The following is a 13,732-nucleotide window of genomic DNA, read 5'->3' as shown; positions in this document are numbered from 1 at the left end:
TTATCATGTGCAAAGGCACCATCTCCTTCCATCAGTGTCTCCCGTGGGTTCCTGCCTTACGGTTCTGTAGTGACTTTTAAAGCTGTAATTACTCACGTTTTTTTACAAGTTTCTAGTAACAACTGACAGAAAAAAAAAGTCCCGACTTAATACATAAATCCCATCAGGTTTCTCAGGTTGTCCTCAGGATGACTGAACTTAATTACAGCTTTCCTGTATGGATGTTCTTCACAGATGTGCAGAATCATCCTTGTTTGTTGTCAAGCCAGGATGGGGTTGGGAGCCTGAATTCTGGAGCTGGTTATGAGGAATGTGCTTTTAAAGCTCATAGATTTCTGTTAAATGTAACTTTTCAGCAGTCGTTTTAAGTTTGGGTGTTAACTTCTAATGTTTTTATAGAAGTTGACCAAAAAATTCAAATCCTTGGTGTTTTTTTGTAATGCTCTTTAAGCACTAAATGGGTCATTAATCACTTCATTTTTTTCCTTTGTACTATAACACAATATTTTACTGCTGGGTCATGTTGTGACTGATATTTTTGCTCTTTAGCTAGTCCAGTGTTGTGTTTATTTCCTTCAAAGAAAATATCCTGTCAGAAATTGAAAGTTATGTCAGTTGTGTTTGTAAATATTGTTTGTTTTGTAAATATTGTTTTGTTTTCCCTTCTGCTCCTGAAAGTCGCCTGAGTGGTGAAGGAGGCAAAGTATTCACTGCAGATGTCAGAAAACACTTTCCTCAGCTCTGCAAAGTGTTTAAGGTATTTTTATTTTTAATTCTGTTCTCTACACTCGAGTGAACAATAAAATCAGGGTCTTGGATGTGCTCAGGCAGCATCACAGGGACAAATCTAATCTTCCAGCCAGAACAGATACGGTGTGTTGTGGCTGCCTCTAGAAACACTTCAGAATTCCAAATATGCAGTAAATTTCAGGTTTTTTTAAAGAATGATGTGAAGACTGTTCTTAGCCTTTTTTTCTCCCCTGTTTTAGATGTTTAAAAACAATTGGAGAGTCAAGTGATAGAACATAACATCCATAACCAAAGTAAAGGACTTGGCATGTTTAGAATTTACTTCAGGAAAGATGTCTGAACACAGAGAGCAAAAATGTCTTCAGCACCTCAAATTGGCCTCTTGATTTGGAGTTTATGGAATCAGGAAGGGATTCCTACAGGGGTGCATTTCCCACCAAGTGTTTGCTTGTGACAGCTCTCCAGAAGTGCTGCTGTTCAGACAATTAAGACAATATTTCTCAGCTACTTCTGTAACCTGAGACTTTGTGGTTTCCTGTTCTTTTTCCAGGCACACATTTCTAGTCCAAACTCTGAGCTCAGTAATGCAGCATTGCAGGCCTTGGGATTCTGCACTTTTAATTCAGCTAATACAGCTGAATTGTCTGGTAAGCAAACAAACCTGTGTGTATAAATATGTACATTGGAGTTCTTTCTTTGTCTGTCTTGGCATTTATTTCAGCTTTGACCAGGTTTGCAGTTCCCAAGTGGTGCAGTGGCTTTGTCTCTAACATGAGCAGTGTGAGCTGTTCACTAGTTCCATCTTGTACACAAGGAAGGGGGTATTTTTTCGTGTTCTTAACACTGATTCTCTTTTATTAACTTCTAATTTCATTAAGTGCTTTAGTAGCAATTAGATTCTGTAAATACTTTTGTGGAGTTAGCAATCAAAAATGGAAATGAAAAAGAAATTTTGTGAAATAAGTAATCAAAAGTCCAGGTGGAAAAAGAGTGAAGAACCTATTTGTGTAGAATTTGGGTGTGCATAGCAGTGCTCTTCCATGTTGTCCACTCTTACCTGGTAATTCCTGGTTGTTAAATCATGCAGTGGTTTGAGTCTGAAGAGACCATTAAAGGTCATCTAGTCCAGCCCCAAATATTGGGCTGGTGGGTTTTTCAACTGAAACTAATCCAGAGTAATCCAAAATCTCATGACCTGCATTCCCAGAAAGTGCTAAATCCCCTTCACCAAAGGTTTTGCTGCTGAGAACTCGAGGCTTTGCATCCAGGTAAAAAAAGCACAGGGTTTTGGGAACAGGGGAGAGCTGATGGCTGGGTTGGCTGGTCCTTGGGAGTCCCTGTTACACATTCCAGGTGTTGGGTGTTGGTCCAGTTGGAATAGCACAGTTGGAAGCTGCTCAGTGTCACCTTAGTGGTGGTGGAAGAGGGTTGTTTTCCGTGGACACACAAGGAATTTGTGCTGTGCTGTGGCTGTTGTGTGGTGCCTCCGTGGTGTTGGGAGTCTGTGGTGCTGCTTAAATGCAAAGAGCAAATTGTGTGCAGTCAATCATTGTCTTTTTCCTTGTCCTGAGAAGTGTTAAATGCCCTTGGACAAATGTTCTGGAATGACCTTTGCTAGGGAGAAACTCAACCTGAGGCAAGACTGAACTGAACCATCTGTGTGGGTGTGCAGAGGGGGTGTTTCTCCTGTGACTGCCATTCTGTTGGAGATGGATTCTTTTGGTTCTCCTACTCAATTTTTCAGTGTGTCCTGCTTTCCTGTTATCCAAAATTTACTCGAGTTTCCTCTGAGAATGAGACATCTGTAATAATGTCTGTGTGATCCCTTTCTTTTCCCCCATAACTCGCCTTTTCTTTTAAACTTTTTTTAACCAGCTGATAAATTACAGTTAATTTTGTCAGGGAACGTCAGGCTCCAGAAATAACGAACTCCTGAGAACAATGGAAAGTTAGGAATGAGGACAAAGAGCTTATGTGCTTCTGGGTGTACTTCTGATTGAGAAAAGGAGTGTATTTGCCCTTAAGTTTCTCTGATTTTGAGATCATTTGCCCACAGAGCCCAAATTTGTAATAAATCAGACTTCATTAGTTTGGAATTTGAGAGGAATACAAGTTTCATCACTCTTTCTGATTACAAGTCTATGTTAACCTCATTAATTTTTGTGTACTGAGTTACAGTTTTACCCCTTTCTTTAATGATAAAGCCTCTTGTAGACCCTAAAATGAATTTATTGATGTCCATTTAGCAGTGCTCCTAAATTCCCTTGAAATCCAAGAAGTTTTGAATAGTTAAATGCTTAATCTTTAGCTCCAGTGTATTTAGCTAAAGTTGCCTTCTAGTTTCATGGTTCTGTGAATTCTTACAAAGCCAATATGTACTGCATTATTAGTATCTCTATATTGAAACATTTGGAGATTTTATTGCTACTTTATTTTGAGGGAACCTGCCCAAAAGTAACGTTTAGGAGGTTAAATCACTGATACTTATAAATGAGTGGATCTTTAGCAGTGTTAAGTGAGCAGAATGACCTGGACCTCGCCCAGGATTTGAGGGCTGTGTGTTTGCTGTGCTTCCAGCCACGGACATGCAGGATCTGCTCTCGGCAGTGAACGGCGTCGCCGTGAAAGCTTCCGACAAAAACACCCGCACTCGGGCACTTTGGGTGATCTCCAAGCAGGCCTTCCCTCCTGAAGTTGTCAAAAAGGAGGTGAGTTTTTTGCTCTTTCTTTTCCCTTTTCTTTTTGCTGGCCTGACGTGCAATCTCTTGGTCGCTCCGCTCAGTAGCTTTTTGAATCTGAAGGTCGTTTTCCGTCAAATTTCACAGCCTGAGTTCTTGGAAAAATTGAGCCAGAAGTTATTGCTTCCCTCGAAGGAGAGGCTGCAATGTGAGCAATTCTGTTGGAAACCAGTGAAACAGGGAGAAATACTCTGAATGTTCCAGTTTGCTCAGAGCTCTGACCTTAAAACGAGACCTGGCCTAATCCAAACACAGTCCTGGAAAATGAAATTTCATCATTCCGGCTCCCCATGGAATTATTGGTATCTAGGTGCTCACTCTGATGTTCTGTTATTCCCTCAGGTGTCCAATATTCTCTCTTCCCTGGAAACAATCCTTACCAAAGGAGATGTACAGTCTGTTGTGGTTGAATATGAAGCACTTAATGTCATCATACGGTGGGTGCACTCAGTATTCAATTGTTAAAGTAGGTGCTTAATTTGAGGGGAAAACTCTTGATAAACAAAAACTCAGTGACACTAAATATACCAAAGAAAAAAAATCTTAATCCTCTTTGAATTGTTCAGTGTGTTAAGGACTGTTTTCCTGCAGTTTTGACTGGGATAGAGGTAATTTTCTTCCTCGTAGCTGGTGCAGTGGTTTGGATTTGGGATGAGAACAGTGTTGATAACACAGGGATGTTTTGGTTGGTGCTGAGCTGTGTTTGCACCCAGTCAAGGACTTTGCAGCTTCACACCCCACCAGTGAGGGGCTGGGGGACACAAAAATCTGGGAGGGGACACAGCTGGGACACAGGTCATATTCCATAGGATGTGGCATCGTGCCCAGATGTGAACTGGGAAAAGCTGGTCAGGGGCTGGTGCTGGGCATGAAGTCAGGGGGTGGGAGCAATTGCACTGTGCATCACTTGGTTTGTATGTCATTATAATGGCAAACAATTGCCTTCATGATAATATGACAGTTCTGATGCACAAATTAGACAGTGTCCAGCTGAAAGTCTTGCTTTCATTTGTAAGTGGCTTGTTAGGAATTATTTCCAAAGTCTCAAGTCTGCTTCAGTTACATTTTGTTTCCAGAACTTACCTGGCTGAGAAATTCTCCCCCATTACATGGGGTTTTATTGAAACATGTCCCCTTGATGTTTTCCACATTTTCCTGCAGTGTTTCTCATAATACTGTTGAGATTCCTGTTTAATTCCAAAGGTGACTTTTTAGGACCAACACAGTGCATTCTCTTGGTCAGCAGTGTTAAAATATTCAAATTTTATCTTAATATTAGTAAATATGCTGAGCTTGTACCTGCTGTTATTTAAGTGTTCTCTTAAACTTCTGGCAACTGATTTGAGCTGCAAATCCATTTTAAAGTGAAACAGTTCTTTTAAACAGTGCTTGTCCTCTGACTTTAATAGAATTCCTTGAAAGGCAGAAGTTTTCCCTTTGGAAGCTGTAGGAGGGATAGTTTTGACTTACCTGAGTCAAAGGGGCCACTTGCCAAAATTCCAGTGTTTCTAGGGATGAGCTGGTTCCTCCAGGCTGGTTTGGGTATATGCCAGGTATTCCCATTTCTGAAAGTCTTGTTGGCTTGTGTGGGATGGTGTAAACATGTGGAATTGTTTGTTGGAGTTCTGACAACGTTGGAACCGTGACAGCTTTGGAATAGGAGGATAAAACAAAAGCACTTGAGGAGGGTGACGTGCATGGAGTCTGTGCAAACCTGGGCTGGAGTTTTCCAGGAGCAGGCCTGTGTTGTTCCCAGCACCCAGGGTGTGTGGGAGCTACCTGGGCTGCTGGGAACACCCAGGGATGGTTCATGTGCAAACCTGGGACTTGGGCATTGGTAAGGAATGTCCCTGTCAGGCTCTTGTTCAGCTCCTTTGCCCACATCACTGTGACAGAGCAGAAGGGACACTGCAGATGTCAGTCTGTTGTGCTTTTGGAGAGGTTTGTCTAAAATAACACCAGAGCTTTGCAGTTTTAAATGAACTGTCCAAACAGAGCTGCTTGGAAAAAATCTTTAAGAAGTTTAGAATGGTTTCCTATAAATCATACTTTGAATTAGAGCATTTATTGATATCACAAAGATAATTTGGTTCCCTGAAGGGTCTGTTGGAGATTTGTAATCCCTGTATTTGTTCTCTGGATCCAGCCTGATGGAGCAAACCCCAGCCCAGATGGGAGAGGAGGCTGTGAGGTGGGCCAAGCTGATCATCCCTCTGGTTGTCCACTCTGCTCACAAGGTGCAGCTGCGAGGGGCCACTGCCCTGGAGATGGGGATGCCACTGCTCCTGCAGAAACAGCAGGAGGTGGCAGCTGTCACCGAGCACCTCATGACCACAGTGAGTGGCAATGCCGTGGGTTTGGTCTGCAGGCAGCAGCAGGAGTGATGGGGGGTTGGTTGGTTGGTTGCACTTTTATGTTTAATTTTATTTACAGTCTAGATAACGGCAGCAAAAACATTCACAGCAACTTCGTGATGACTGTGGCTTTAATGGGAAAAATTAATGTACCAGCAGTGTAAATACAGGAGCAGTGTAAAAATAACAGTGTGTCTGGACAGGAACCATTAATCAGGAAAATAATTATTGATCAGGAAAATAACCTGCTGCTTTTTAGATGACCTTTAAGCACCGGTCTCAACAGCATTAACTTGTAAATGCTATTAAACTTCTGTCGTCTCTGCAAGGGAATTTGCTCACCAAATTCTGTCAGAAATTGGTGTGGCAGTGACTCATATTGTCTAGCTTAGCCTCCTACTCAAAATGGGCTTGAGGATGTGGTTGTTAGAGTATTTTAACTGTATTTCTTGTAGAAATGCTGTTTCTTTCTGCCTGCAGAAGTTGATTTCTGAGCTTCAGAAATTGTTTTCTGCAAAAAACGAGACTTTCGTGCTGAAGTTGTGGCCACTGTTTGTCAAACTGCTTGGGAAGGTAAGCAGCAAAATAATGAGTTCTACAGTCATGAATCTTCAGGAAAAAGAGTTTCTAACAGCATTAAAATACCTCAATTTTGACCTTTTTCATCCCCAGACTCTCCATCGTAGTGGGAGTTTCATCAACTCCCTGTTGCAGCTGGAGGAACTTGGATTTCGGAGTGGCTCCCCAGTGGTAAAGAAAATTGCCTTCATTGCATGGAAGAGTCTCATAGATAATTTTGCTCTAAACCCAGGTAGATTTAAAACAAAAATTAACCTGAATTATTTTGCTTACTGTCACTTCCCCTAACGGGAATAGAATATTCACACCTGGTGTGTCTGTGGTGTACACAAACACACAGTGGGATAGACATCAATAAAATTCAAGATGTTGGGTTTCTTTGTTGGTTTTTTTGTTTTGTTTTATTTTTAAGGCAAAAGGAACAGTTTGATCATTTGTTCTATCTTAATTTTTCTGCTGGAACTGATGGGAATAGAATAATATTACATTTGTTTTGTAATGCTTTAGCTGGTCCAAACAGCAGTGAAATAGCGAATAAAACATTCTGTACATCTTATTTTGGACTGTGGGGATTAACTGGAAAAGGACAGTGCTTCAGGATTGTAGAGGTGTTAAAAAAGTTGCTTTAAAGGTATAACTGAGACCTGAGCAAGTTGCAAGTCCAGTCTGTGTCAAAGCACAGAATATTTTGGTTTTTATCTTGATTGTGTTTCTCTCTGTGTTCTGAAGAGAGAACTAATTGTGGACATTCCTTAGCTTAGCTGAATTTATCTTTAATTGTAATTTTATTGTGTTTCTTATTATTTGTTCTGATAATTATTTCACATAACTTAATTAAAAGGTTCTATTTAATGGGAAGATAAAATCCCTGGCCCAGCTGGTGTTGGCTGTTCGTGTCCCAGGGTGGCTGGCCAGGATTTCCAGCTGCAGGAGCAGCTCCTATGGATTGCAGAGGGGCAGGTTCTGCTGCTGCTGAGCTGGGCAGAAGTTTTTCCTCTTCCTTAAACACTTGCACAGGCTTGAGCAAAGGTCTGTCCAGACCTGCTGTGCCATTTCTCCTGCAGTGGCAAATGATCCTTGGCAGCCTCAGATCCTTCCTTCTCACCCAGTGCCAATGCACATCCATGTCAAGTAAGAGTGCAAGGGTAAATTTCCCTCTAGTTTTGTTGGAATTCACTAGATTTCACTTCAGGGTTGGTAAGAAATACTTGTGTTTCCAGAGTTGTTCTAGACAACAATTAGAGCAGAAAGACAGTCTGAAAGCTTGGTGCATTTACTATGTATTTTAGTTCTGCAAATTGTCACTTGTTGAACTTCAGGCTAAAAACCCCTGTTGGTTTAATTATTTTCCTTATTTTTTTTCTTGCCCTGTGGTTTAATTGTTTGTACTGCTTAAAATATGCCTTTTTTTGGTCTTCCAGATATCCTGTGCAGTGCTAAAAGGCTGAAATTACTGATGCAGCCCCTGAGCTCGATCCATGTGAGAACAGAGGCTCTGGCACTCACCAAGCTGGAGGTCTGGTGGTATTTACTCATGAGGTTGGGAACTCACCTGCCTTCAAACTTTGAACAGGTAACACAACTGGGAATAGTCCTGGGCTGAGTCCCCTGCTGGTTACTCTAACATATTCCTGCCTGCTTCATCCTCCTCTAGGTTATTTGATTGATTTTTAGCTTATCTGGTTTTATCTTATGGAATAGAACTGCCTTAAGGAACCAAACTTGACTCCACATTTCTGTGCTCTCTGTGTGTCTTCTGTGTAGTACAGCAGAAATACTTGGGATTAAATGTGCCCTTGGAACCTCAAGTTCCAAAAGATTTGGGGGCCTGTCCGAAAGTCCTGGGAGCATCTCTGGAAATGTCCAGTGACTGCACAACAGGCAGCATAAGCACGTCATTTAAGGGTTGTTTTGCCCTTTCACCAAGAAAGGGTGTGCTTTGGAAAGTTTGCCATAGGAAAACTTAATGAAAAGACCATCAAATATTTAGGAAGATGGAGGGGAAAAATGATCCTGGTGTTTCATTACTGGTCATGTTGTAACTGCAATGATCATAATGTTTCCATTCAACACCTGAATTTCATAAAGTTAAACTTCAGGATGGGAGTAAAGAGGGGGGGAAAATGTACCTTAGAATGATCCAGCTGTATCATATCTACCAGGACTTTTTGTTTAATTTAGGCATTCCTGATTAATTTATCGTTATACATCTTAATATTAAAAGTACCCAGAAACTCTGAAACACCAATACTGTGAACAGCAGCTCTATGTGATGTTTGAGATGTGTGGTTTGTGGCTTGTGTGAGTTATAGCCATTTTCACTGAGGTGTGATCTCTTTGCAGGTCTGTGTCCCCTTAATCCAAAGCACTCTGAGTCTGGATCCTGCTGCTGCATTCCCAGGAACCCCCTCACGCCTTCCAGCCAACCAGAGCTTGGGCTCAGCCACCCCTGGGCAGAAACCAGGTACTGGAGGAGCAGCCTGTGCCCAGCTAAACTCTGGGTGCAGAATCACCTGCTCTCTTTAACATCTTCATGCTCTTTCATTTACAATGGATTATTGAAACCAGGAACTTTTCTGCAGAGCTCAGAGGTGGTGATTCACACTGGGGAAAATGAGGCTGTTCCAGTCAGCATTTAAAGTTTAAAAAATTGTGATCTCCATATTGCCAGGACCAGTTTTAGTGTCCTGAATGTGTTCTCTCTTACAAGGGAGCTCTGGTTTGAAACTTAACTTTTCATGTATTTATATGTGTGCTATTTATTTGTACCCTTCTATTTTCTGTAGCATTTTTTAGTTTTTGCTTGAATAGTGTAGAATCATGGAATGGTTTGGGTGGGAAGGGACCTTAAAGCCCATCCAGCCCCACCTCCTGCCACAGGTAGGGACACCTTCCACCAGCCCAGGTTGCTCCAAGCCCCATCCAACCTGGCCTTGGACACTTCCAGGGATCCAGGGGCAGCCACAGCTCCTCTGGGCAACCTGTACTGGGGCCTCCCCACCCTCCCAGTCAGGAATTCTTTCCCAATATCCCATCTAATTCTGCCCAGTGATCATGATGCATCAATAGCTTTGGTACTAATGTGAAACCACACCTCCTTGAGCTTTACATCCAACTGTCTGAGATAAGGAAGTGCCTCTTTTCCTTCTCTTTGTGGAAGCCTGGCATTCCCAGCTTGTGTCATTCTGACTGCTGTAATTAGGAGGCTCAGGTTATGTTGTGGAGGTGTCCTGGATTTGGAGAGTTTCCTGTGTTCCCTCCTTAAAAAAGTTCATCTTGGTGAGATCATAAGTGAGGTTGGGCAAAATGCTTTTGTTAACCCCCCCTTAGGAGTGTCTGGCTTTTAGAAGTCCCTTTCAGCCATCCCTATGCAATAGTTAGTTCTTTTCCTATGAGATTTTGGTCTGTTGGATCTTTCCTTTCTCTTGGAATGTGAGACAATGTGACTTCTCTCCCCTCTTTTAGGTCCTTACCCATTGGTGAGTCCAGCCACCCCGAGGATAAACCTGAATTCCAGCCCAGCAGGAGGGGTGGTGTTTTCTTCCATCCAGCTCCTGGGCATTGAAATGCTGCTGCACTTCCTGATGGGACCAGGAGTTTTAGATTTTGCTAAGCAAAACAAACTTGTACTCAGTTTAGGTACGTGAATTTTATATATTTTTTAAGTATTTTTGCATAATCTCATTGCCAGTTTTATTGGATTTAAAGATGTCTGTTGGAATGAAATGCTGTAAACAGTTAAAACTGTTAGCTGTCATCTTTAAGATGTGTTAAATGCTTATTTTTAAGGCTTATCTTACCAGTAAACTGCAAAACAACAGCTTTATGGATCATGTTTTTTTTGTTCTAGAGCCTCTCCAGTCCCCACTGATCAGCAGCCCTTCTTTTTTTTGTAAGCATGCCAGCACACTCATCAATGCAGTGCAGGATGGCTTTATTGCAATTGGAAAAGAGGTTCCTGGTAAGAATTTAATGATGGAATTTCATTATTTTCTGGGAAATCAACTGGGAGAGGGAAACATAAGAAATAAGCACTTTGTGCAATATCCTGATGTTACATTAAAGAGAACTGGCCTGACTTTGAAAACTTAGGTAATTTTTAGCTTAAATCAAAGTCTGTCTTTGAACACAATTTGTTACTTTACCTGCAATGTTATTTCATGTTTTTATTTTTTATTGCCCACTGAATAAAAACATTTTGCTGCCTTGTAGATTGTATGCTGAATGTTATATGGAAGGACATAAATGGATATGTAAAAACAGCAATTGAATCAGGTAAGAAGTGTCATGGTTTTTCAGTCTGTCATTGCTGACCAGTTAAAGGTTGTATGGAGGTTTTAAAACCAGACCATAAGTTGTTGCTTCCCTGCTGGTGAAGTTTAGGTTTAATCTTCATCAGTAATTGGGGTTTTTTTAAAGCAGTTTAAAAAAAATTTAGAAAATAACCCCACTTTAAGTCTTTGTAGAAATGGAGACATTCATATTACTCAAATCAGTGTGAAATCTTGGGTATGTGACTATGGCTGCCTTTTTCTGTAATTAAATTGTTTCAGAGTAAATTATGATGTCTTTACAGATGTATAAAATTATTTCCTCTGTAAAAAGTATCCATAATGTTGTAAAGGCTTTGCAAGTCCAGAATATTCTTAATAATGAAACCTTTTAAATTGAAAGATTTAACTGAAATGGGTGAGAGAAATGAAGAGCATTCCTTGGATGAATGCAAAGTTCCACATCTTCTTTTAGTATATCAGAGATAAGGTTGTTAATGATACAAAGGTTTCCATTTACTAATAAAACTCGGGGGTTTTTATTTAAACCTTGGAGTTTCAGTTACAGTGTTGTTCAGAGCAGGGACTTGGTTCTGAATCCCTTAAGTATTTGGTATATTTTTACAAATATACACAGATTTTTTTTTTGGTCTTGTAGTACTTAAATAGAAAGTTTTATTGATGGTCAGAGTGACTTGGTTCTGCTTTAACTGTAAATATTCTTTATTCCAGGAAATAAGAAAGAAAAGCAAGGGTCAGAAATCCTCACTATGTTGCTCCAGGCCTTAAAAAACATTGTGAGATCAGGCTCTCTTCCTGTGCAGAAAGTACTGGTAAGGATTTCTTTGCTTTAACAGTGTTTTTCAGATTTATCAGCACATTTGGGTCCGTGGTTCTCCTGCCAGAACCTTCTGCTTCAGAAGACCGAGGGACTTTTTTTGTTCTTTTTGCTAAAGGGAACCAATTTTTTCAATTTTGCTTTTATTTGTGGTGTTACTTAAAATATTTGAACCCTCAGAAAAATACATTTACGTGTATTTCTTTCTTTTCCCCTGCTTAGTCCCTCATTGATATTACTGTTAAGGAGTTGCCTCCAAAAGTATTGGGATCACCAGCTTATCAGGTCGCTGATATGGATCTTTTAAATGTAAGTCTGACTTTATTCCAGAGCTTTATTTATGCTGAAAGGTATTAGGAAGTCATAGCTGTACTTTATGAGACCCAGATCTTTCAGGAAACCATATTATTCAAAGTTCCAGAATGCAGACTTTGTTTCCAGCCCTCACTTCTGAGGAGTAATTTAGCAGTCTATAGATAAGGATGGATAGGTACTGGAAGTAATGATGGAAAAAGGATTTTTCAGGTTCAGGTCATGGTTTGAAATACAGATTTTAGGTACTTTGCAAGGAGACTGAATAGTTGAAAGGTATTTAAAGACTTTTAAAACTGGATGACCATCAGGTTTTCTACATCCACCAGTAGAGAGAAGGCAACTTTTTATTTTGCAGCAGTGGCAATAGAGGTTTTTAGCCCAACATTTACTTTATTAGCCAGGCATGGAATTGATTTGGAAGCTTTGAAGAGCAGACAAATATCTGAGAGCAGTCCTAAGTATAACAAGGGTAAGGAAATGCTGAACTCAACTGAGTAGGATAAAGCTTTGTCTGCTAGAACTGGCTTAAGAGCTCAACTCCCCAAATTCCTCCCAGTTCTTTACCACAAGTGCTTTATTTGCATTTTCTGACTTGAGTACAAGAGTCAGAACTTTATTAGGGTGGTTGAAGTGAAATGCATTTTGTTAATTCTCTGACATGATCCAACTTGAGATGCTTGTGTCAGATTTTAGCAGAAGTTGTCCCAAAGATCTCTTGCTGCAACCTTGAACTAAGTGAATCCCAGGATCTGGCAGCAGCTCAGATTTCCAGCTTTCATTTTTATTTTGAATTGTTAGAATTGACAATTTTGGACAACTTTTAATAATTGTAAATTTCTGCCTTAAATATAATATATAGGTAGAGATGTGGGGCAGCCATTTCATTTGATCAATGACTGTGTTGTTTTGACCTCTTAAATTTCTCTTCCAAGGGAACACCAGCTTTGTTCTTAATCCAGCTGCCTTTCCATAACAACCTCTTGGAATGCTGTGTAACAGATGAGAGGTATGTGCTGGTGCTTGGTTATATCAAACTTCCCTTAGAAGCCTTCACAGAAGGGGTTGGTTTTTTTCCTGAAAAAAATATCTGAAAAAAAAGACCTGTTGAACTTCCTTCCCCAGATTCTTTGTGATTCTGGAAACACTTGTGGGTTATGTCCTGTCTGGGCCCACATCTCCCCTGGCTTTCAGTGAGTCTGTGATCTGTGTCATCAACCAGAGCTCAAAGCAGGTGGAAAACAAGGAGCACCTTTGGAGAATGTGGAGCATTGTCGTTAATCCTCTGACAGAATGGATTAATCAGGTACAGTGGCTTTGGGTTCTCTTCCCCAAAACCCCACAGGGAAGCCTTGTGTTGGTCATTTATCTTGACCCAGAGTGGGTTTTACAATGATGATCATTCTTAAGTGCAATGTTCAGGATGGTTTGGAAGGCTTTTCTCCTTTTCTTAAGTTTATAAACACACTCATGGATGTGCTCCAAACCTTGATTCCTTGGCATAGTCTTGCTGTCCCAAAGCATGGAAACTTGCCCTCCAGGAGCTGAGGCTTGTTTGTTTGATGTGAAAAATGTAATAAATCCCGAGTTGGGATGTTCAGGATGTGATTAGACCAGAATTTCTTACTGATGTTAGACTTGTTGAGTGGAAGTCCTAATGGAAGCCATATAAACTGTCACATTTAAGGGGTTTTTCAGGTTCTTACTAGAAATGCATTGATTGTAATGTAGGAGTTGTTGAATTAATTAATCCTCATGTAGTTGTTGGACCTAAAAATCTTAGAATTTGTGAACAAAATTTTAGGTGCTCCGGCTATTTACAAGGGAATGTAGTGACAGGACACAGGGAATGTCTTCCCACTGTCAGAGGGCAGGGATAGATTAGAGATT

General features: G+C 40.6%; 1 protein-coding gene across 1 annotated transcript in view; it reads left to right on the top strand.

Moving 5' to 3' along the window:
• Positions 1-13,732, top strand: part of RIF1 (replication timing regulatory factor 1) — a 31,104-nt gene that overhangs the window by 1,796 nt on the left and 15,576 nt on the right. The window contains exons 2-17 of the mRNA XM_029962190.1: positions 679-757; positions 1,301-1,397; positions 3,328-3,458; positions 3,831-3,925; positions 5,635-5,824; positions 6,323-6,415; positions 6,515-6,653; positions 7,843-7,994; positions 8,765-8,885; positions 9,887-10,060; positions 10,272-10,382; positions 10,634-10,696; positions 11,425-11,525; positions 11,753-11,839; positions 12,778-12,851; positions 12,968-13,148. Of these exons, the coding sequence (XP_029818050.1) occupies positions 679-757; positions 1,301-1,397; positions 3,328-3,458; positions 3,831-3,925; positions 5,635-5,824; positions 6,323-6,415; positions 6,515-6,653; positions 7,843-7,994; positions 8,765-8,885; positions 9,887-10,060; positions 10,272-10,382; positions 10,634-10,696; positions 11,425-11,525; positions 11,753-11,839; positions 12,778-12,851; positions 12,968-13,148 (1,888 nt within the window). The remainder of the gene's footprint in view (positions 1-678; positions 758-1,300; positions 1,398-3,327; positions 3,459-3,830; positions 3,926-5,634; positions 5,825-6,322; positions 6,416-6,514; positions 6,654-7,842; positions 7,995-8,764; positions 8,886-9,886; positions 10,061-10,271; positions 10,383-10,633; positions 10,697-11,424; positions 11,526-11,752; positions 11,840-12,777; positions 12,852-12,967; positions 13,149-13,732) is intronic.

The sequence above is a fragment of the Manacus vitellinus genome, unplaced genomic scaffold (genome assembly GCF_001715985.3).
Source record: "Manacus vitellinus isolate BGI_N305 unplaced genomic scaffold, ASM171598v3 scaffold_43_pilon, whole genome shotgun sequence".
Classification (NCBI taxonomy): Eukaryota; Metazoa; Chordata; class Aves; order Passeriformes; family Pipridae; genus Manacus; species Manacus vitellinus.
This window is presented reverse-complemented; position numbering and strand designations above follow the sequence as displayed.